Here is a 24,501-nt window from a genome sequence, read left to right on the forward strand (position 1 = left end):
TATACACCCCAAACACACTAGCATCCCACGACACCTGCAACGACTTGAGAAAAAGTTGCGGAATGGTCAATGTCATCAGATACAGGGGATCGACGTCAGGATCTAACATATCTACAGGTTTCGTCGGTCCCTCACCTACCTGTTTATCCTACACAGTTAATAAACATTAAGTGAATGACAATCAAAACTTGATTTGTAACAAATCATTTATTAAAAAAACATAACAAAATACTTATTCTGAAAAAGGATTTATAAGATGTATCACCCAAGCAAAGAAGGTGTTAAGTATCTGCCCCACTAACCGAACCTCTTGAGTGGGTATAGGAACGCGAGCATCAATATCTCAGACTTCCTCAATACCGACCTTCACTTGATCATTGCCCAAAGCAACATTGTGGACAGTAATCGACTCCTCATAAGCTCTTCTAAGAGCAAACAGTCGAGAAGAACTGTCATCGACATACAACCCATAGATGTCCTTTGTGCTGACACGAGCAGCAGAAGGACCAACCTTAGCCTTAGGAGGTAGTGTGAGTCCCTGTGATTGCATTTGCGACTGCATCTAGCTGAAGGACATCATTAATTGTTGAGTCACTTTTTGTGTGATTGAATCCTCCAACTGGTCTCTGATCTTTTGTCTGCTACCCTAGGTCTTCAGCAGCCCCTTGAAGTCGGTCCAAAGTAGTGTTTGATCGTGACACTGGCTCCAATAGCACGGGACATGACCAGGGTGCTCTGGTCGCCCAATGGCAGCAGTCAGTACATCCTGGCGTCCATGGGCGATAAAGCTTCCCTGTGAGGCCTACTCCTCCAAGGAATCCTGTAGTCAATAGACGAAACAAAATTGGTTTACTCATCCAACAATTATTATAAAAAAGGACCACTGACAAATGAAAGTGACGTATAATCCTGTCTGCAATTTTCTTTGCAACCTCAGACGCCATTTGACTAATTTACTACGTGCGGGCCATCTTTCACTTCACATTTCGTATAATAGGAGTGGAGGATCAACGACTATGTCAGTGCTCCTGGATTGAGCTGCTTCCTCCAATTGTTTCTTTTGCTTCTCCTCCATCAACTTTTTTTTTTCTAGAAAATCATAACCCCACGAGACAACACGTGAGGGATAGTGTTTTGTTTCTGAATTGCCTACGTCTTCTTTTGAACATCTTGTGACAATAATATATAACGGTAACTTAATACAGTTGACAGTAATAGGTAAATATGAATTTCAAAAAATAATAAAAATCAACTAACCTCCCATGAAGGTTCTCTATGGCTCTGACAAAACTGGATCCACTTTTCTTTGCTTATTTCGTACTTCTCACAGACTTTGTCATCCTCGCCCTCCTTTCCGTGTGCCAGGGCCCATTTGGAGGTCAAATCTGACTTAAACTACCTCCACCGCTCTCCTACGGTCTGAAGTATTTTTTTTCTTTGTCCTCAAATCGGATGATTCAGAAATATCAAATTTAGCCTATGATACAATAAATACATTTTGTAGTTAGTCAATTAAAAATTAGGATTTTTAGTACAACATATTACAACAACATTCAACATTTAATTGAAATACCCGAATATCCTCCCAGATCAGATCCTTTTGAGCGACAGGGACTTGTTTCCAATTATCATATGTAACATCCACCTTATCATGAGCGACAATCCCTAAATATGTTCTTAATTTCTTTATGTGGGGACCCTCGAATCACATGAACCACTAGTCTCTCCACCCCAATTGGTCTAGTAGCTAACGATCTGAGTCATGTTTCTTTTCTTGTCTTCTTCGACGTAGACAATGAAGAAGGTGCTGTTGACTCAAGAGGAGGATGAGGAGGTGAGCTGGGTGGTGTAGCCATGTGCCTGTTAAAAAATAACATTAATTAAACAACGTATGAAAACTATATTAAGTTGTATCACTAAAATTAACAAAGCAAGTAAATATAAAATAAATTACATTATACGATGTTAATTAATTCTCCTTCATCATGATCATTACGATTTGCGAGGATGTCGTCAATTTCTTCTTCTTTGTTGGCGTTACTCGACATTTGCATGGAGAAAGGAGTGAGACAAGTATCAAGGGTTGAATCATCATCTTCAATATTAACACCAATTATTTTTCAGTGTAGATCCACTGACCATCTTTCATCACAAGGATCTTGAACATAAAATACTTGTTTAGCTTGTTCTGCCATGATGAAAGGCTCATTCTGATAAGCGAGCTTCTTCAGATCTACCAAAGTAAATCCAAAATCATTGGTTCACACATCGATATTGCTATTTACCCATTTACACTTGAAAACACAAACACTAAATTTTACATAATTAACCTCCCAGATTTCTTCAATAACTCCAAAGTAAGGCATGGAAGCTACACGAGGATTGTCATCATGTACAGTAGCAAAGTGTTGAGATTCAACCCTTAGACTTACACCACTATTTTGAATTGTACTCTTGTCATCTTGTGATTTCGTGTAGAACGAATACTTGTTGATATTGTATTCTTGTCAAGTTATAACATTTCTTTTAGGCCCATTTGCTAACTTCCTTAATGTTTCAGATGCATTATGGTCACCGAAGATTATATCTTTAAACTAATTTAGAAAAGTCTTGTTATGCTCTTTCAACACCCTATTCTTAGTTATTTTTGGGTTACTTTTCTTGATTAAAGCTTCGTGACGAACTATGTATGTCAGAACTTCATTATGATTATTCAGTATATACAAATGAGCTTGTTGCAATTCTTCTAGACTTGGTGTGATAACATGCAGTCCTCTTGAACCCTTACCTCCTACTCTTTCTTCATGCCGAGACTCTGGAACCCAACAGGTTTTTCCTTTTCCATGTACTTTGAACTAAACTCAATAGTTTCTTCCGTATTCTACCTTTCAACAATAGATGCTTTAGGACGGTGTAGATTCTTTGTATACCTTTCTAATATCTTCATGTATCACTCAACCGGGTACATCCACCACAAATAAACAGGACCACAATATTTAATTTCCCTCATCAGATGAACAATTAAGTGAATTATGATGTCAAAAAATGAAAGAGAAAAATGCATCTCCAACTAACACAAGATAATAATAGCCACGTTTTCCAGCTCATCTAACTTGAGAGGATCAATGACTTTGCTACATATAGAATTAAAGAAAAAACAAAGGTGAGTTATTGCATTCCTGACTTTCTTAGGCAAAATGTCTCATATCACCACAACTAACAATTGTTGCATTAAGACGTGGAAATCATGAGACTTTAAGTCAATTAACTTTAGATCCTTCAACTGCAAAAGACTCTTAATATTTGAAGAGTATCCCTGTGACACTTTGACACGACATAGACACTGATAAAAACTTATCTTTTCCTTTCTAGACAAAGTATGACAAGCTGGAGGCAAGTATATTTTGTTACCATCAGACCTTGGATGTAACTCGTCTCGTATACCCATCTCAACTAGATCTTGACGAGTATTCAAACCATCCTTTGTCTTGTCTTGAATATTCAGAAGCGTGCCGATGACACCATCATAGACATTTTTCTCGACATGCATAACATCAATACAATGTTTGACATCTAGATCGAACCAGTATGGAAGATCAAACAATATCGAAGTTATATTTTTTTCCTTCTTTTAGGTCTTTCCAAATACAATATTGATGTCGTCAACCTGCTCAAGAACTTGTTGACCAGTTAATGGTATTGGCGCACTATCATGCTCTTGACTTCCATTAAAAGCTTTTTTCAATCGCCAGTAAGGGTGATAAGCTTTCAGAAAATGTTGATGTCGAGTGTATATTATTTTTCTTTCATGTTTCAGTTGTACGTAACTTGTGTCTTCTTAACAGATAGGGATGCACGATGGCCCTTAACACTGTATCCACTCAAATTCACATATGCCGGAAAGTCATTAATGGTACAAAATAACATTGCACACAACTTGAATGTCTCATTTCGATACCCATCAAACACTGCAACCCCCTCGTCCCATAACTTTATCAAGTCTTCAATCAAGGGACTAAGATAAACATCAATTCCATTTCTTGATTGTCTTGGATCCGATATCATTATAGACAACATCATGTATTTTCGCTTCATGCACAACCAAGGAGGCAAGTTGTAAATTACTAGCAAAACAGGCCACGAATTGTGTTGAGTGCATAAATTGCCATACAGATTCATTCCATCACTGGAAAGTCCAAGCCTAAGATTTCTTGGCTCTTTGTCGAATTCTAGATAGAAACTATTAATCTTCTTCCACTGAGAGGAATCAGCTGGATGGTGGAGCATTCCATTGCAATTTCTTCCATCTGCATGTCATGTTAGGTCTTTTGCGTCATCTGCATTAGCAAACAAATGCTTGAACCTTGGAATGATTGGAAGATACCATAACACCTTCGCTGGGGGGCCTTTCTTGGTGCTTTCATTACTGCTACACTCGTCATCATCCTTCACTTTGTACCTTGATACCCCACACCTGGGGCAGTTATGCATTTCTTCAAACTCATTTTTGTACAGTATGCAATCATTAGGTATGCATGAATCTTTTGGTACTCCATACCCATCAGACATGGTATCTTCTTTACCTGATAGTAAGTTTTTGACAACGTGTTTTCCTCTGGAAGCATATCCTGCACCTCCTGAAGAAGTGAAGTGAGGCTTTTGTCACTCCACCTATATCTGGCCTTGACATTAACCAGACTTAACACCATTGACAACAACGTCAAAGAATTCTTGCGCCTCAAATACAAACGCTTCTTCGAATCACTTTGCAATGTATCATACATAGAGGCATGTGCTTGCTGAAAAGATTCTTTTCCAAGATCACAAATCATTTCCTCTAAGCGATCTCCTATTTGTACATCAACCGATTCAGATTGGGACTCCCTTTGCATTCCTGTCAATTCATCATGTCATATCCATGTCGTATAATTCTTCTTAATCCCATCACACAATAGATGTTCCCGTATATCATTGAGTAGTTGTCGTCTCCCGTTCAAACAGTTTATACAAGGATAAAAATATTTTTCATCCTCATCCGGTCGACTTCTTTCGAAGAGGAATTCCAAGAACTATTCCACGGCTTACTCATACGCAGGACTCATGCAACTTGCGTTCATCCAACTTCGATCCATCTAATTAATAACTCTGATACTCACAAAGTTTTTTGATGCATGAAAATCACACTTTTTCATTAAAGGTGTGACCCTATCCCATTCATGAAGACATTTTTTTATAGTACATTCATACGTTAAAGTTAAGTCTCTTTTCTTAAATTTGACGAAATTTTGACAACTTTTCATATTGATCTCCAAGTACACGACATGAAAGTGATGAAATTAATTCCACGACAATCAAGTATACACTCAGAAAACAAAGAGAAATGCATTGTACCAAAATTTCATCAAATTTAAGAAAATAAACTTAACCTTTAGCATGAATGTACTATAAAAATATGACTCTTCCCAAACTATCCAAATGGACAATTCAAGATTCAATACAATGATTAATGCAAACTATCCACAAGAATCATTGTATTAAATCTCAAACAGAAATCTAAGGTCCACTCATGATGAACAATAATTATATACAAAGCAATAGTCATTAATGACATAAAACAAGGTAAAAAATGACTCATAAGAAAAAAGAGCCTAACAAAAATATGAAAGACATTTGTACCTATGATAATGCTCACTAACAGTCTCCAACAATGAATATTGTGATCACAATGCAAACAACAAAACCAAAAGTGCTTACAAAATTACATAAGTAGTTAGGCTTGAGTCTGCCTGACTTTACTTTTGGCATTGTATTATGATATATCTAATGGGAGCGATCATATTAACTGACTATATTTGATTAGAATCTATCTTGGTATTCAAGTCTCTAAATTCTTGGGCATAAGCATCTAAATCTAATGATAAAATATTTTACTAAGTTCATTTGGCAAATAACATTCTGTTCTGAATCCTGACAAATACATGTTGGAGCATGTTTATTGGTGGCATGACAAATACAGGCCTAGGAAGCCTGCATAAGCTACATTATGATTTAGTAATGGAACCCTGATTTACGGATCCAATTTTTAGCTTTAGCAAACTGGGGAAACAATTTGGGGCTCTATGAAATTGGAAAAATAAAAGGAAAATGCGGAATTAGAGAAGGAGATGGAAAGAACAACACCACAATCTTGGGAGATTGATAAGTTGAGGATGATTTGTCACAATGAATAGAATTCTTTGATAAGAACCTCAGGTTTCACACAAGAACCAAGAGAGGCACTCTCTTAACTGTGTCTAATATGAAAATTTCATAAAAACTGTCAACTAAGTGTTTTAAGAAGTCTATTTATAACTTCTACTAATAATCCTAAATTAGGACCAAGGTCCAATAACTAATCTAATAATTAAAGACTTAAAAATAACAATAGAAAAGGTAGCAACTCATTACAAGTCCAAAAATATAATTAAAAATGAAAATAAATATTATTCTAAAAGTTGGCTAAAATAAATGCGTTTTGCTTCTTCTTCTCTTTCCTCTATGAGAGAATTTAGTCTCTCGCCAAGCTCTTCTTGAAATCTCTTACTCCTTGCTCTAATGATTGGTCCATCCATGTTGAGTCCACCCAAGCCAAACTCTTCCTCCTTGTATAGTCCTCTATCATACCCTCATTTTTGGGAAAAATTCGCCCTCGAATTGATGTCAAAGGTACCTACATCACAAAGAGTCAAGTCAGTAACATTAAAAGTGTTGCTCACACCATAGTCAAGTGGTAAATCAATTTTATGTGTTATCACTTATGCGCTCCAATACTTTAAAAGGACCATCTTCCCTTTCTTGAAGTTTAGATTTCCTTTTGGAAGGAAACCTGTTCTTCCTTAAGTGAATCCAGACCAGATCACCCGATTTGAAAACCATCTTCTCTCTGCTTTTATTGGCATATCTAGCATATTGTTCAACCTTTTTCTCAATTTGTGCTTTCACCTTTTCATGCAAACTCTTAACAAAGTTGGCTTTAGAAAACCCATCCTTATTTATCATAGCAAAAATGTTAGGCAAAGGTAACAAATCAAGAGAAGAAAATGGATTAAAACAGTAAACTATCTCAAAAGGAGAATAAGAAGTAGTAAAGTTTACTACCCTATTGTAAGCAAATTCAGCATAGGGTAGGCATTCCTTCCAAGTTTTCAAATTCTTACCTACCAAGCACCTTAAAAGTTGAGATAGAGTTCAATTTACCACCTCGGTTTGTCCATCTGTTTGAGGATGACAAGTGGTAGAGAAAAGGAGTTTCGTGCCCAGTTTGCTCCACAAGGTCTTCCAAAAGTTACTTAGGAACTTAGAATCCCTATCTGATACAATTCTTCTGGGCAAGCCATGTAGATGCACCACTTCCCTAAAAAATAAATCTGCCACCACACAAGCATCATTTTCTTTATGGAAGGGTATGAAGTGAGCTATCTTTGAGAACCTATCAACCACAAAAAAAATAGAATCCCTCCCCTTCTTGGATCTTGGGAGACCAAGCACAAAATCCATAGAAATGTTGATCCAAGGAGAGTTAGGAATGGGTAATGGAGTATATAATCCATGATGCATGACCTTTGATTTAGCCTTTTTACACACTAAACACCTATCATAGAATTTATGCACATCATGTTTCATATGTTGCCAAAAGAAATGTCCATGCAAAATATGCAATGTTTTAGCAACTCTAAAATGTCCTATCAAACTACCCTCATGAGCTTCTCTAATAAACAACTAATGCATGGAACTCTTAGGCACACACAATCTCTTATCTTTGAATAGTTACATCATGCCTAAAGTATCCGATATGAGCACCCTTTTTACATAATTTAAACAAATTAGAGAAGTCATCATCACAAACATACAACTCCTTTATATGATCAAATGGAAGCATCTTAGTTTCAAGCATGGAGAGTAAAGAATACCTCCTAGAAAGGGTGTTGACCACAACATTAGCCTTTCCTTGCTTATGTTTGATCACACAAGGAAATTGCTCTAGGTACTCTACCCATTTGGCATGTCGCTTATTGAGTTTGCCCTGGCCCTTTAGATGCTTAAGGGATTCATGATCACTATGTATCACAAATTCCTTAGGTAAAAGATAATGTTGCCAAGTTTGCAATGCTCTAATAAGTGCATACATTTCTTTGTCATATGTAGAGTAGTTCAAATTGGAACCCTTTAATTTTTCGCTGAAATAAGCAATGGGATGCCCCTCTTGTAACAAAATAGTCCTTATTCCAACATTAGATGCATCACATTCAATCTCAAATAATTTGGAAAAATTGGGTAAAGCAAGAATAGGTACATTTGTTAATTTTTCTTTCAAGATATTAAAAGCTTCTTCTTGTTCACTTTCCCACTTGAACCCCACATGTGTCTTTACAATTTCATTCGAGGGAGAAGCTAGTGGCTAAAATCTTTAACAAACTGCCTATAAAAACTAACTAGCCCATGAAAACTTCTCACCTCACTCACATTTTTAGGTGCAGGCCAATCTCTAATAGCTTTTACTTTTTCCTCATCAACTTGCACACCTTTAGAACTCACAACAAACCCTAGGAATACTACTTGATTAGTGCATAATGTGCATTTGTCCCTATTGGCATACAAACTTTCTTTCCTAAGCATTTCCAAAACACTTTTAAGATGTTCTATATGGTCATCGCGTGTCTTGCTATATATCAAAATATCATCAAAGTAGACAACCACAAATTTTCCAATGAAGTGTCTTAAAACATTATTCATAAGTCTCATGAAAGTGCTAGGTGCATTGGTTAGCCCAAAAGGCATCACCATCCACTCATATAACCCAAAACTTAGTTTTAAATGCAGTTTCCCACTCATCACCTTCTCTCATTCTAATTTGATGGTAACCACTTTTCAAATCAAATTTGGAGAAATAACTATAACCATGCAACTCATCTAACATGTCATCAAGTCTAGGGATATGATGTCTATACCTTAAAGCGATGTTGTTGATGGCTCTACAATTTATGCATATTCTTCAAGTTCCATCCTTCTTTGGCACCAAGATGATAGGCATAACACATGGGCTTAAGCTTTTTCTCACCCATCCTTTTTCCATCTAGCTCTCCACTTGCCTTTGGATCTCTTTTGTCTCTTCCGAATTGCTTCTATATGCTAGCTTATTTGGTAAGGACGCTCCTGGAATGAGATCAATTTGGTGCTCTATCCCTCTCAAAGGAGGTAATCCATGAGGGGTGTCTTTGGAAAAGATATCCCCAAACTCCTTCAATAATTCTACCACACCTATAGGCAAAGAACTAGCAATTAGACAAACAATAATCATGAGTCATTAGTAAATACGTAGGTTGCCTAGCTAGCATCACTCTCTTCACCTCTTTTTCTCTCATGAATAAGCTCTGTAATTTTCACTCTTGATTTTCATCTTTTTTTCTTCAATTTCACTCTTTTTTTATCTCTACTATTTTCTTTCTTTTCTCTTTTTTCGTGTTTCTCTCTCTTTTCATCAATTTTGTTTTTCTCTTCTTTTCTCTCTTGTTTTTTTTTCACTCTCATTTTTATTTGATCCTCACAAACCTCACTTGGAGACAAAGGTCTAAGGGTAACCTTTTGCCCTTTATGTACAAATGAAAATTTGTTTGTGACACCATTGTGGACAACATCCCTATCATACTGCCAAGGCCTTCCAAGTAAGAGATGGCTAGCCTCCATAGGGACTACATCAAACAATATCTCATCAACATATTTTCCAATGGAGAAGCATATCAAAACCTGTCTATCTACAACTAACTCCCCATTCTCACTCAACCATTGTAGTTTGTAAGGCCTATGATGAGGGGAAGTTTTCAAAGCAAGCTTTTCAATCAATCTTTGGCTAGCTACAATAGTGCAACTACCCCCATCAATAATCAAAGAGCATATTTTCCCCATGACCATTCATCTAGTACGAAAAATATTCTCCCTTTGAGTTTCATCTCTATACTTACACACCCTCCTCATTAACCTCCTAACCATCAAAAGATCACCTTCCAAAGGTTGTACATCACATTCACTTTCACTCTCATTAGAAGAACTAGAACAAAATGCACTAGTGATATCCCCATTACCGAACACAACCATAGTCCTTTTGTTAGGACATTGGGAGGCAATATGACAATTTCCCAAACACTTAAAACATTTAATAGAACTCTCCTTTGAAGAAGTGGGAGTAGGGTTATTTTTACCAAGGGCAACACCTTTTTCATGAGATTTGAATGAAAATCCTCCCTCTTTCTTGAATGTCTCTTTATCTTTCCAACTTGAAGAGCCATAGGGGGACTTCTTGTATGTTTGCTTCCTCTTTAATTGTTGCTCCACCTTGATAGCTTGATGAATGAGATCCTCCAAAGAAGAATAGTGGTGCAACTCTATAATGTCTTGGATCTCCCTATTGAGACCATGCAAAAACCTTGCCATAGTGGCCTCTTAAGACTCCTCAATTTGAGCCATAATCAAGGAAATCTCCATCTATTTGTAATACTCATCCACACTCCTATATCCTTGAATTAGTCTTTAGAGCTTGTTGTGAAGGTCTCTCCTATAATAGGACGACACAAATCTCTCTCTCAAAACTATCTTCATGTCTTGCCAAGTATTAATCATCGACCTTTTCATCCTCTCAACATCACTCCTCACTTGATTCCACGACACTAAGGCATATCCCTCAAACTCCAGGAGACCAATTTGATCTTTTTCTCTTCATTGTAGTTGTAGCAAGCAAAGACTTGCTCAACCTTCATCTCCCACTCAAGATACACTTCCAGATCATAAGTCCCTTTAAAAGTAGGGATATTCACCTTCACTCCCTCAATCCCTTCATCTCTTTGTCTACCTTCATATCTTCTATGATTTCTTCTCTCCCTATACCTCTCATTCCTCCATCCTCCTTCATCGTCTTCAATCTTCATACCCCTCATCTTCTCCATGAAAAGAATTAGATGATCTTACCTCTCTTCTTCGTTCTATATTTTCAATCCTCACACTTAAAGCTTCACTACTTCTGTGTATTCTTCCCAAACTCTCCTCATTCTCCTTTCTCATTCTCTCCATCCTTTCTTCATTTTTATAACTCATTCTTCTCATTTGCTCACCAAGTTTAATCATATCTGTCATGAGCCTTGCAGTTTTTGGAGATGGTGGAGTAGCATCTCTACTTGTAGAATCCATACCTGCAAGAAAAGTTAGTGCACAAGTAAAAAATAGAATAGGACCTCACCACTTGACTTAGTGTTTCACTCAAGTTCACTCATGTATCACTCTTTCAAGGCTTTTTTTCTTTTATAATATGCACTCTTGCCTTTTACAACTCTTTCTTTTTTCTAGTTCTTATGTAGAACCTTTAAGCTCAAAATCAAGAAGTATTCAATGTGAAATGTCACAAATCAAAACTCAACTCAAAAATCCAAGAAAAAAAATACTCTAAAACAAAACTAAGGAATGCCAAGGAAGACAAACTAAAAGACTCCAGAATGAAGAAAAGAATTGTCTAAGAATTGAACTATATTAAATGTAAATAACCAACAAGACACAATTTTTTTTTAAATAAAGGTATGTAAAAACAAGAAAGACTTTGAATGCAGATTTTGTTTTTCTTTTTTTCATTTTTTTTCCTCTTTTGTTTTTTATCTCTGCATTTTTTTGGCACACAATTCAAATTTGAATGCAAATATGTGATTGGGAAAATCCAAATCTAGTCTGTAACATAATTTTTCCTCCAAATTTGAAAATTGGATTTCTTTCTCTTTTTTTAAACTTCTTTCTTTCCTTTTTTTGCACGAATTTTAATGATATATTTATAAAAAAAGGAAAGAAGATAAAAAGATATTGATACTAGAAATAGTTCAAAAAAGAAAGATAGACTCAAAGAAATAAAACAAAGGAAGATAAAATAATAATATAGAGTTAAACAAAAAAATTGACAGGAGGAAACTCACATGAAATAGAAAACACTAAGGATAGATAACACCTGATTTTAAGAACCAAAGCTCTGGTACCAATTGATTGAACCCTGATCTACGGATCCAATTTTTAGCTTCAGCAAACTAGGGAACCAATTTGGGGCTCTATAAAATTGGGAAAAATAAGAGGAAAAAAGCGGAATTAGAGAAGGAGATGAAAACAACAATGTCACAATCTTGGGAGATTGATAAGTTAAGGATGATTCGCCACAAAGAATAGAATTCTTTGATAAGAACCTAAAGTTACGCCAGCTAAGTGTTTTAAGGAGACTATTTATAACTCCAACTCCTAAATTAGGCCCAATGCCCAATAACTAATCTAATAATTAAATACTTAAAAATAACAATAGAAAAGGTAGCAGCGTATTACAAGTCCAAAAATAGGTCCAAAAATATAATTAAAAACGAAAATAAATCTTATTCTAAAAGTTGGCTAAAATAAATGAGTTTCGCTTCTTCTATTTCCTCCATGAGAGAATTTAGTCTCTCGCCAAGCTCTTATTGAAATCTCTTACTCCTTGCTCTAGTGATTGGTCCATCCATCTTGAGCCTATCCAAGCCAAACTCTTCCTTCTTGTATAGTCCTCTATCATTTAGGCAGTGTGCATGACAAATATTCCAGATTACACCAACAGTTATAGGCAACATGTCTTTCAAAATCACAAGTCATAACAACCTTCACAAAGATCTACAACAGTGAAAGCACAGGTCAAATATGGAGTAGCAACCTAATAGGCAAATAGTAGTGGAAACTTGACTCTTTTGTCTCCAAACAAAGATTGCTTACAATGATTAATTCAAGGGTTGTGATATTATAGGAGTTTAGATGACATGCAATTATTGATGATAATTGATCAACCAAAGTAGATAGTTAGAAGAGAAACTTTATTGAAGTTGCTATAATGATTTTAAATAAAGACAATTAGCTTGCATCATACACATTCTACTTTTAGGCTTTTATATAGGAGGTTGGGTTAGCATTAGATTTCTTTTCATCATTTTTCAAAATTAAATAACTATAAAACAAACCATAAAAAAAACCCGGGTCAAAATGCCTTGCCCATTTGATTAACCATTATTACTTAAATACAACAAGAGAAACAACACTAGAAACTCAATTTTTACCAAGTTTAAGGTATGGCACAGGAAAATAAAGAGATAGAATGTAGTAAATAAAAGACTAACTCCCAAGTGTATATAAGCAAGGCCTACAAGGCCCAATCTTTGGCAATTGCCCATGTAATGGTACGTGGTCACCTGCAAATAGCCATGGATAAACAACATTACAAGAATGTAGAATATATATTTCGTGTTCAACTGATTTCAACAGTAATTCCAAACTATTTTTGAGAATAAACTTCTTCTCTCTCTGTGTGTGTAGAACTAATTTCTTAATTCAAACTAACTTCAATGTAAGACATTGTTTCATCAACAAAAGTAAAACACAACAATGACAACATTCCAACGAGTTATCAGCTAAGTAAAAGAAGAACAAACCTTGGAGGACAATCGCGAGTGACAGTGGCTCACAAAACATAGTGATGACAGTGTCTCAAAACAAGCATCCCAAGCACGTTAGTACGCTGGTGAACAACGAGGACGAAATTGACAGACGGCGGTGAAAGTGATAGCGTGACAGTGGTGAGAGTCACAAGTGACGACAATGAGAATGGTGACAATCGCGTGCTTAGATGCTCTGGTGAAAAGGGGATTTGGGAGAGTAAGCGCGAAGCAAAAAGAGTTTTGAGTTTTTAATTAACTTAAAACACAACATCGATTTTACAAAAAACCATGTTAACGAGCTCATGTTATTTACGAGTATGCTACTGTATTTTTGTTAACATCGATTTTTATAAAACCGATGTTAAGCTAATGATGTTAAAAATAATATTTCTAGTAGTGAAACAACATTATTTGGTCATGTAGATTCTAAACTTATTTTTGGATTCATAAATTTATTATTATAGGTATAAATATAGATATTATATATGTCTAGCTTTTTACTTAGACTAAAGTTGTCATTTCTTTCTTTTTATATCCTCTCTTCTTTTATTTTATTTAAAAATAAAATAAAAAAATAAATATGGAACAATGAAGTGAAAATAGATAGTTACTACTATAGAAAATAACTTATATTCCCATGAAAATATAATATACTTACCATTCTCCGTGAAAATAAAAAAACAAGAAAATTGTGTGTATTTTATATTCGTGGGAAATAATCATTCTTTAGAATATTTTCATAATAATAAAAAAATCCTTAAAATATTTTTACAAAATTTGTACCAAATATAAAAATGTAATATTTTCAAGTTCACTTTCTCGAAAATCTTGTCCATACCTTGAAAGAAACATTTTCTTACAAAATTAAAACATTATCAAATATAATTTGAATCTCTCTTGTTTGGATGAGGGATTTAAATTCTAAGAATTTTAAATACTTTAATTGAAATTCTATTATTTTTAAAATTGTGTGTTTAGATAAAAAAAAAAACTTAAGATTGTGAAGGTGAAAGAAAATGAATGCAAAGAGAAGAGAAGATATGGTTGGTGTGCTTCCAAAGAGAAGGATATTGATACGGCATGGGGAGTCGTAGGGGAACCGGAACATGACGACGTATACCACCACACCTGACCACAACATTCAATTAACGACACAAGGCATGACCCAGGCCCTCCGTGTCGGCGAACACCTCCGTCACGTGATAGGCAACGACGACTGCTTCCCTAACTGGCGGGTGCAGTTCTATGTGTCCCCCTACACCTGCACCCAATCGATGCTCCACGAGCTTAAACGGTGTTTCTTAAAGAAGAGGATTATCGACGTGACAGAAGAGTCGCGAATTCGAGAAAAGGATTTCAGAAACTTTCATGTGAAAGAAAGGATGAATGTTATAAAGGAAATACACGAATGTTTTGAAAGTTTCTTCAATCAAGAAGAGAATTTCAATTTTTCACCTTTTAGAAGGAATTTAAAATTTCACATTTTTAGTTATTTAAAATTATATTTTAAAATTTCAAAAATTTAAATTCTTCATAAAAAAAACATTCAGACAAGCATTTTAGATTAAAAAAACTTAAATTCTCTAATAAATTATTTTTCTGAGATAAAATTCTCTGTCCAAACACACTTTTATTTAATTCCTCCCATAAATGAAAGGATATTTTTCCATCACCATGGTCTTGTCACATAATATCAGTTGAACTAATGTTAATATGTAAATTGTAAACAACCTTGGATTAGATTATTATTAATTGCCTTAAATATATTATAAATTTTTGTAATTTAATATTTTTTATTTTTTTAATAAAAAATTTAGTCATTATTAATTATATATTTATTTTATTTTTAATTTTTAAAACACTTTAGATAATATTTTTTTTATTGTTTAAAACGTTATGCATAGTATTTTAAGGAATAAAAACAAAAATAAATATAATTTGAAATGAAAAAATAAAAAAATAATTTTGTAAAGATAAAAAATTAAAAAAAACACCAAATAATAAAAATTAAAATATATTTAAACCATATTAATTTAATTGCTTCTTGTACCTGCCACCTGGGATGAAATTAACTGACTCGTTAAAATTCGAATTCCTTGTTTTACCCAAGTTGTTGAAACTGAATGAGTCAATGAAGAGAAATGTTAGAGCGTGCGAAACATTTCAGCCGGTAAAGGTGTCGAACCACTTATCTAATCTGTCAACTCTTTGAATATAAAATATTATTTGTTTTACTTCTTAAAGTTATTTTATTTTTCCGTACATACCCCTAACTTTATTTTCTCTGTTATCTCTCCCTCTCTCTCTCATCCGTCTGAAATTCTCATTTTGAATGCCACTTACTCTCTATCTCAACTTTTTTTTCTTTCTTGCTTAGGAGTATCATTCTCAACTTTTCGTTTTCTTCTTTCTTCCTTTCTTTCTCATTTATCTCATCATCATATATTACAGCGATGAAATGTTGAAAGAAATGACAGATTTTTGAAATTGATTATGGAAAACCGCACTGCACACTAGAGCATAGAAACCTCATTCCGTTGGTTTTGATCATTATAGTAAGAGTTTGAACTTGGAACTGCACAAAAGAGTCAACATCTCTTCAATAACGTACATGTTGTGAAGTTCAGTCTTACAATTCAAAATTGAGAAAAAAAATTCAAATCTTACATTCATTATAAATAGTGTCAAGATAAAATATATAAGATGAGAATAATCTTTATAATATAAGTTAGTTTTTAGGATTAAATTATACCTTAATTTTCTACTTGATATCTGAGCTTATTCTATAAATCTCAATTTTCTATTAATTTCAGTTTCTAAATCTTCATCCAAAACACACATTTAATTTAAGATATAAGATATGTAACAAGAAAAATGAAGTTCAAAATGCAAAGCTCATTAGGAATTTTATAATTCTTTAGTTAATTAATATAAGTTACATATTATATTGTTATTTATATTTGTTATTTATATTTAGATAAATTTAATATAAGAGATTTAATTTAATAATTATATTAAATTGTCAATAAAAAAAATAGATTCTTTTTTCTCCGTCACAAGAAAATAAAACACTCTTATAAAAATTAAGATGATTTGGTTAAAAAATATTATTAAATCAATTATTTATGAGCATTAATCAAATTTTCTTACATTTTGATCAATCATTATCAGATATTCTTAAACTTATTTTCGATAATTTAACATAATAAGTTTGATCCTCATATTATGATTTATTATAATTCCAAGTTCCAACAGATATATCCATCCATCTTAAGAAATTTGATCAGCTCCATAGTAGATCACTCCACGTCTTCGACGAAGGACATCACTCTCATCCCATCTTCAGCGATGCATCCTCCCGTTCTCGTGTCTTCTCTCAAGGATGTTGCCGTTTCCCATTCTTTGGTGTGGACATTGTGTTCTGTGCAAACAAGCAGAAAGGATAAATTTGGAAAAAGAAAAACATGTTAATAAGTTAAAATTAATTAATATTTGTTGACAGATGTCACAAATTGATTGGGTTCGACACCTTTATCGGCTGAAGTGTTTCTCAGGCTCTAGCATTTCTCATCAATGAAATTGACTCATTAAAAATTTGAATTGGTTGTTTTAACCTTCCCTGGTTGTTGATTTTTTCTTTTTGATGTAACCTTTCCCAAATTGATGAAATTGAATGAGTAAATGCACTTTCAAAAGTGTGTGTATATATATATATATATATATATATATATATATATATATATATATATATATATATATATATATATTAATTAAAGACTTATATAATATTTTAATTTCTATAAAATAAATGTTTTATTTTATTTTATTTTAGTTAAACATATAATTTTATTTGTTTTATTCTTTTTTTAAGTAACAATATATGGGGGATGTAACAATTAACTACGTATTAACGTGACACGTTATGAAAAAGTTTTTGATAGGACATTCATATAATCATATCTATCTTTTTATAAATTGTGTTTTTAAATTTTTTATTAATTATTTTAAATATAGATTATAATTTTTTTGTGTTATTATTATAACATTAAATTTTTTTATAATGTATCAAAATTATAAATTGATTCATCAAAAATAAAAAAATTACTTTTTTAAAAATAAATTACCTTTTTAAAAATGTTAAACATATTCATCTACTTAAAGAGCATATGTGCTTATTGTAGGATAAATTTATTCTTATGGAGGCGTTGTTACAAAATAGGATTATAAAGAAGTTATCATAATTCTGTTAGGTACATATAGGATTATAAATAAAGTCTATAGTAGGTAATAAACCAAATCCAGGCTTTATTTTAAAATAAATAAATAAACTAGACCCATTTAAGAAAAATCTTGTTGGACTTAGTTAGCTTATTTTCACATCTAATTAAAATAAAATAGTGAAGTATTAATATTTTGTAATAACATACATGGTAAAAATATTTAAGAAAGTGGAGATAAAATGAAAATAGTTTCTTTATTATTTATTTTTTCACTATGTTATTGCTACCAGCAGTTCAACCAATATTTAAATCTTTGACAACTTGAATAAGGAATATAAAATGTTATTAATTATGTCAACACTTGTTGGTTTTCTTTAGATTACATTGTAATTTTGGTTTTTCTATAATTTCAAATTCATAATTTTAGTCTTTTTAATTTTAAATCAAAATACTTAGTCTTTTTATTTTTTAAAAATAAGTAATTTTGGTCCTTCTGATCAATTGATTGTTTTTGTTTGTTGATCATCTAAAGTTAAACATTAACTTTGAGGAGAACATTGGCCTGAAGCTTAAATAGACAAAGCAATAAGTCACTAAGGCAACATTATTTCCTATTGATTATTAGTCAAGAGTTATTAATTTTTTTCATATTATTAAAATTTATAAGTTAAAAAATATTTAACATATAAATATTTTAAATTATTTTATATCATTTTAAATGTTTTATTTTGAATAATTTATATTTTTTTGTTTTACCAATTTATAATTAAATTTCATAAATTAATATGTAAATTATTTAAATAATTTTTAAAATTGATTTTATTATACAAATTAGTTTTACTCTCATTATTTACATAAAATTATTTATAAATAAGACAATAAAACACTTGTTTTGTTTAGTTAATTATACTAACATTATTATTTATGTAACATTAATTAAAAGTTATTAATTTTTTCACCTAACAATTTTACTCTTAAATCACTTCTTAAATTTCAATTTTTTTTCTAACTTACATTAACTTTTCACTACTTTTATATTATTAATTTTTTTAATCTGACATTTTTTATTAACTATATTTAACTTTTATTTTTATATTATTTAAATTTTTTAGAGAGATGCTAAGGGTCTCTCTTCCCCTATTAATAATAATATAAAGAGGAAGGCTAAGGATATTTTTAGTGACTCTTTGTTCTGAATATTCTTTATGATTAATTGAAATTTATTAAAAATTATTAATTTTGATAAGTTTTATTTTTCAATTAATGTTTGTTTTTCTCAAATTTATTAAAAATTAATCATTTTTAATAAATTCTAACTAATAGAAAAAAAGATTAACAGATATTCTAATATATAAAAAAAAAACATCTTTATAGGTGAATGCTAATTAAATTATACTTTTAGTTGGGGCAGTTGAGTAGTGTGAATTAAAAACACTTTCTTGCTACATTATAGAGTTTACCTTTTCTTCTCCACAACCTCTCCATTTTTAAAACCACAAATAAATACCACCATTCTTCCCCTGCCTAACCCATAATCTAACATCAACAGCATCTCTTCACCAACATGACGCGGTCAACGCTTCCACCCTCATCTCCGATCTCCCTCTTCGTGTCGCTCATGTGCGTTGCTTTCGCGTGCGCCACATCGTTGAACAAAATTGAGCACTGCGAGTTGGATTGTGCAAGTTCCACGGTGGAGGGGCTGAACGTGGTTGGTGACTGCGAACCCAAGTGTTCTCAGGGGTTGAAGATTCCGACCCAAATTGAAAAAGAAGGACAAGACGCGATCAAAGAGTATTTGGATACCGTTTTCAGCAACGCGCTCTTTGGCGGTGGTTCAATTGAAACAGGGCAGAATAAGGAAACACAAATTGAGGACAACAAGGGTGCGTAAATATGTAATTCTCGATTTTTTTTTGTTAACTTTGCCTAAATTTTTTAAGACATGTTAATTTTATTTCTAACTTAGTTTTAATTTGTTTGAGTTTAATGTCTACGTGCAATTATTATTGATCCATTGAAAAATCATGCTAGATATAATTTTTAAGGTATTTATTATATATGACTGATTATAATTGAATGATAAAATCTTCCTAAAAAAAGAGAAATTACTTATACAATAAAATATCTAACTAAGAGTAAAAAAAGAGAAAAAAATAAGATAAATTTAAATTTAATATAGAATAAATGATAGGAGAAAGGAGAAAGATAAATATAAAATATAATGTATAAATTATTATATGTGTATCAATACTTTTAAAATATATATATAAAATATTATATTAATGATGATAATGTAAAAATTACCTTACATTTATCTAATTTTGAAAAGATGATTACCACGTGCACAATTCATGTATTATTTACTCTTTATATAATTTTTTAAATTTAGAAAAATGATGCTTGTAAAACAAACCAATTGTTGCACCTGTGGCATGTAAGAGTTATTGTTTTAGTCATTTTTTTATTGTTATATAAAAGATAAAATAAAATAAAATAATTTAAAATTTTAAATATACAATAATGTAAAATACAGAAAAATACAAATTTGCTATTATTTTAAATAAAGAGAAATATAAAGAGAGATGTAATAAATGATACCATGGAGGAGAGAAATAAACACAACAAATATGTTATATAAATTATTGTGTGTATCTCATATCTCTTAAATTTAATTAGAATATACCATGAACGTAAAATTTATTTACACCATAATCAAACCAAAGATTGAGTTATTGATTGTTGTAATCATTATTTTCAAAATTGTGTGTTAATTAATTATTTGTTACTTAACTCTGCAATAATTTTTAATTTACATTGATAAAATAAGAAAATTAAAATCTAACTTTCTTTATTAAAAGATGTAGAAAAGAAAGAAACGAGAGTGTGAAAATAAGATGTGAAATAACTGAAAGATACAATAAGAGAAAAAATTATCTATAAAATGGTATTATAAAGATGTGTGTATTTACTTTTAAATGTTTAATTGCTTTGTTTAATTATGTTGTTTGAACGTAGGTGAGAAGAATGTGGATGCAGATAAATCAGCTTATACAGCGCCCAAAGAGCCTGGGGTAGAACATAAGCTGGCAATTCCAAGCCATATAGAAGAACAAGGGGAAGACGCGATCAAAGAGTATTTGGATAACCTATTCAGCAACGCACTTTTTGGCACTGATTCAACTCAAACAGGGCATAATCAGGAAGCACGTCCAGACCGCTATTCTGTCGAACCTGACAGCAAAACACAAATTAAGCACGAGGGTAATCTTTGATTCTTGAATATTTTGTTAGCATGCAAATTTCATGGACATGGTTGGTGTCTTTATTTTAGGACTAAATATGATCTCAGTTCTTTTTTTTCCCCTAAATATGATTCATTTTGATTTTAATTCTTCAATAAATAAAATGTTAGTTTTAGTCTTCATAATTTTTTTAAAATATTTTATATTATCATATAGAGATGATATATAATATGTATTTGGACGTCATATAAATTATTTTGAGATGATATCTAATGTAACATGTTTAGATGCATATGATATCAACAAGTAATAATAGGGACCATTTCAAATATTTTTACGAAATTATAAGAATTAAAATCAACATAAAAAATCTGAGGGGATTATATTAAAATCAAAACTAGTTATAATTGTAGAAACTAAAAACAAAATAAAACATTTTTTTCTCAAATATTTTTGTATTGCTTGTTTTATAATTAAATGATTTAAAAAACATAGAAAAGAAGCGTGAGTATAAAGGCCAAAAGAAAGTGTAAAATGGTATGATGAAAAATATATGTATAAATAATATAATTTACTTTGTTGATTGCTTAGCATATGTTGTGTAGGTGAGAGTATGAATGCACAAAAATCATCTTATAAACTTCCCAAAGAGCCAGGGGAAGAACAATTGTTAGATGGTGATCTTGCAGTCAACGTTGACCTTGAGATTGTGGGCGATGGAGAGTATGTTCTTAAGATCAAGAGGGTAAATCCAAGTTTAACCAATCATGATGAAGTAGAAAGGGCTAAGCATATGGCTCAAAACGGAGCCATGTTGTTACATTACGGAGAGATTCTTCAAGACATGGGAGAGAAACTGATTTCTCAGTCCCAAGCATCACTTTACTCAGTATTTAAAATCCCTACACCTCCCAAATTGAAGTCTGATCAATGATCATAATCCATAACTAAGTATCTTCCCCGTGTTATTTTGTATTAGTTTGAGATTCTTTTTAATCCCCTCTTTCCATGAATTAATGTTTGTTGAGAAGTATTGCATCATTACATGAAAATATTTAGGATGGAAAACGTAGATTTTAGTAGTTGTCATAAAAATTTGATATGTACACCCAGATTGGATCTCGACTTTTTATGGACCCAAGACGAAAATATAATATTTTTGTTTAATATTTTATAAAAACTTATGACTTTTAACTAATTTTTTAAAAATTTAATATTTTTTTTTACGAATAAGAGTTGGGTGTTACTTTGGGTATCCAACATTTTTGCCAGGACACTCAACATCCTTAGTGAAATGACTAAATTACTCTTGAGTCATTTTAATATATAAAGGAATAGTGACTCATCCGTACGAGTCACTCTCTTTCTCTTATGTGCCACTTCACTTATGTTTCGTCTTCTTCCTCTTCTGCTTCGTCTTTTTCCTCTTCTTACCATTGTTCCTCTGTTTCTTCTTTCTTCTTTGATTTTTTTTCTTCTTCTTATGCACATTGTTGCTTCCTCTGTCGCACGCTGTTGTTGCTTCATCTTCTTCGTTGCCGCTGGGTGTTGGTTGCTGGTTGCTGGTTGCTGCTTGGTGTTCGTTGCTGCTTTGTCTTGCTAGTTGCATGATGTTGAACCCAATTCCTACAGTGATGAATAAAAGTGCAATTAAATTTCTAGGGAGTTATACATTTGTGTATTAACCATGAACCAGAATAGATCCCACACCACTTGATAAGAATCTTGAAACTGACCAAATACAGGCTAAAGGCCCAAGTGAAGAAGGACGAAGGCCCAAGTGGAGAAGGACAAAGCCCCCGAGTGGAGAAGGATGAAGGCCCAAGTGGAAAAGGATGAAGGCCCAGAGGTAGAGACACTATCAAAACTATTAATTGTTGCTGAAGGCCCAAACTAATTTGAAGGCCCAAGTTAAATATATTTTTTAGTTATAATTTTTATTTTGGCCCAAACTGTTTAGAAGGCCCATGTCTATTTTATCTTTTTGTTCAGATACACTATAAGTATTGGTTTTTGTTTTCAATAAAAAAAAACTTTTGGCATTTTCATAAAATTTGGTGAGAGCTTCTCTCTAGGTTCCTTGTTGAACCAATCTCAGACTTATCAAGGAAATCCTTGTGGCGTCTACCCTGACTTATCTTTCTTCACCGGAAGTGGCGTCTACCATGACTTATCTTCCTTTACTGGAAGTGACGTCATCCAAAACTCCATAGCCTGTATCAAACGATCTGCTCCTAGTCAGGTTCATATCATCTGGTATCAGAGCTTCGGCTCTTGATACAGGTTCTATCCTATCTTATTATTTTTCTTTGTAATTTGTCCAGGTTCGTGTTTTGTCAGTGCTCTGTTATTTGTTTTCTTGTTTACGTCTTGTTGCATTCTTGTTTGTGTCTTTGTTTCGTTCTTGTTCTTGTTCTTGTTCTTGTCACATTTTTTGTTCTTGTTCTTGTTTCTTGTGTCTTTCAAACTTTGTGTCAAAAAAAAAAATTGTTTGAGTTTTGTTTCAAGTAAAAAAAAAGTTGCAGAAATTAAAAAAAAAAGAAAGAAAGAAAGAAAGAAAGAAAGTGGGTGTTTGATCTTTGAACATGAAATTGAGGCAGTTAGAGGCTTTTTTTTTTTTTTTTTACAGAAAATCATGTACCAAATCCCCTTATCTGGATTCTCCTTTGAATTCTAAGCGTTTTGATATATAGTGGGCCTCAAACAGACAACCGTAGCAAAAGTTACGAGCATTTGAAGTTTACTGGTCATATCTGTTATCCTATCTGTTATTATATCTGTTATCCAAATTAAATCTAATTTGTTATCCAAATCCAATCTAATATGTTATCCAAATCAAATCTAATATATTATCCAAATCAAATCTAATCTTTTATCCAAATCAAATCCAATATGTTATCCAAATCAAGTCCAAGTGATAATTATATTGTCTTTCCTTTTATTTTATATTACCTTGTGTGTCTAATTTGGTCCATCCAGGAATTTAAGAGGGAACACAAGTGGTAAAAGGCAAGAGGGAATACATTACACAAAAGCCTATATTGAGAGCATCAAACATGAGTGAACTACCATCAAAGAGAGAAACATGTGAGTAGAGTGTGGTGAGGTCCTGAATCTTTTTTTTAATTTACTGCAAAATTCTTTGTTCCTTAATCATGGTAGGAGCTGGTGACATTGGTGGTGTATATCATCAACTGGATGGATTTCAGCGCTTATTACTGGGCGCGATGACTACACAAATGCAACGTTTGTTGAAACGTAACAATGAAGAGCTCTACAAGCGAATAGAAGGACTAGAGCACCAAATGAATCCAAATGCTAGGAGACCTTATGGTGGCAACTGAAGGGTCAATGATGGATTGAACCGAATAGAGGGGCAAGATAGAATTGAGGGAGTAAAACTCAATGTATCCTCTTTTAAAGGCAGGAGTGACCCAGACACCTACCTTACCTGGGAGATGAAGATTCAGCATGCATTCTCCTACAATGATTATCCGGAAGAGAAGAAGGTGAAGTTAGCAGCAG

At 32.5% G+C, this 24,501-nt stretch overlaps 2 protein-coding genes across 2 annotated transcripts; both read left to right on the forward strand.

Annotated features, from left to right (window-relative positions):
* Positions 1-14,617: 14,617 nt before the first annotated feature.
* Positions 14,618-16,957, forward strand: LOC102663330 (phosphoglycerate mutase-like protein AT74). The gene is made up of 2 exons (XM_006577418.2): positions 14,618-14,921; positions 16,767-16,957. Exons 1-2 carry the CDS (start codon positions 14,618-14,620, stop codon positions 16,955-16,957), a joined length of 495 nt encoding a protein of 164 aa, XP_006577481.1.
* A 2,305-nt stretch (positions 16,958-19,262) lies between these two features.
* LOC100779877 (uncharacterized) lies at positions 19,263-22,044 on the forward strand. The gene is given in 3 exon segments (NM_001255357.2): positions 19,263-19,617; positions 20,750-20,995; positions 21,582-22,044. Coding segments are annotated over 3 exon segments (897 nt in total). The 5' UTR covers positions 19,263-19,295; the 3' UTR covers positions 21,911-22,044.
* Positions 22,045-24,501: the final 2,457 nt, after the last annotated feature.

This window comes from Glycine max, chromosome 3 (genome assembly GCF_000004515.6).
Source record: "Glycine max cultivar Williams 82 chromosome 3, Glycine_max_v4.0, whole genome shotgun sequence".
NCBI lineage: Eukaryota > Viridiplantae > Streptophyta > Magnoliopsida > Fabales > Fabaceae > Glycine > Glycine max.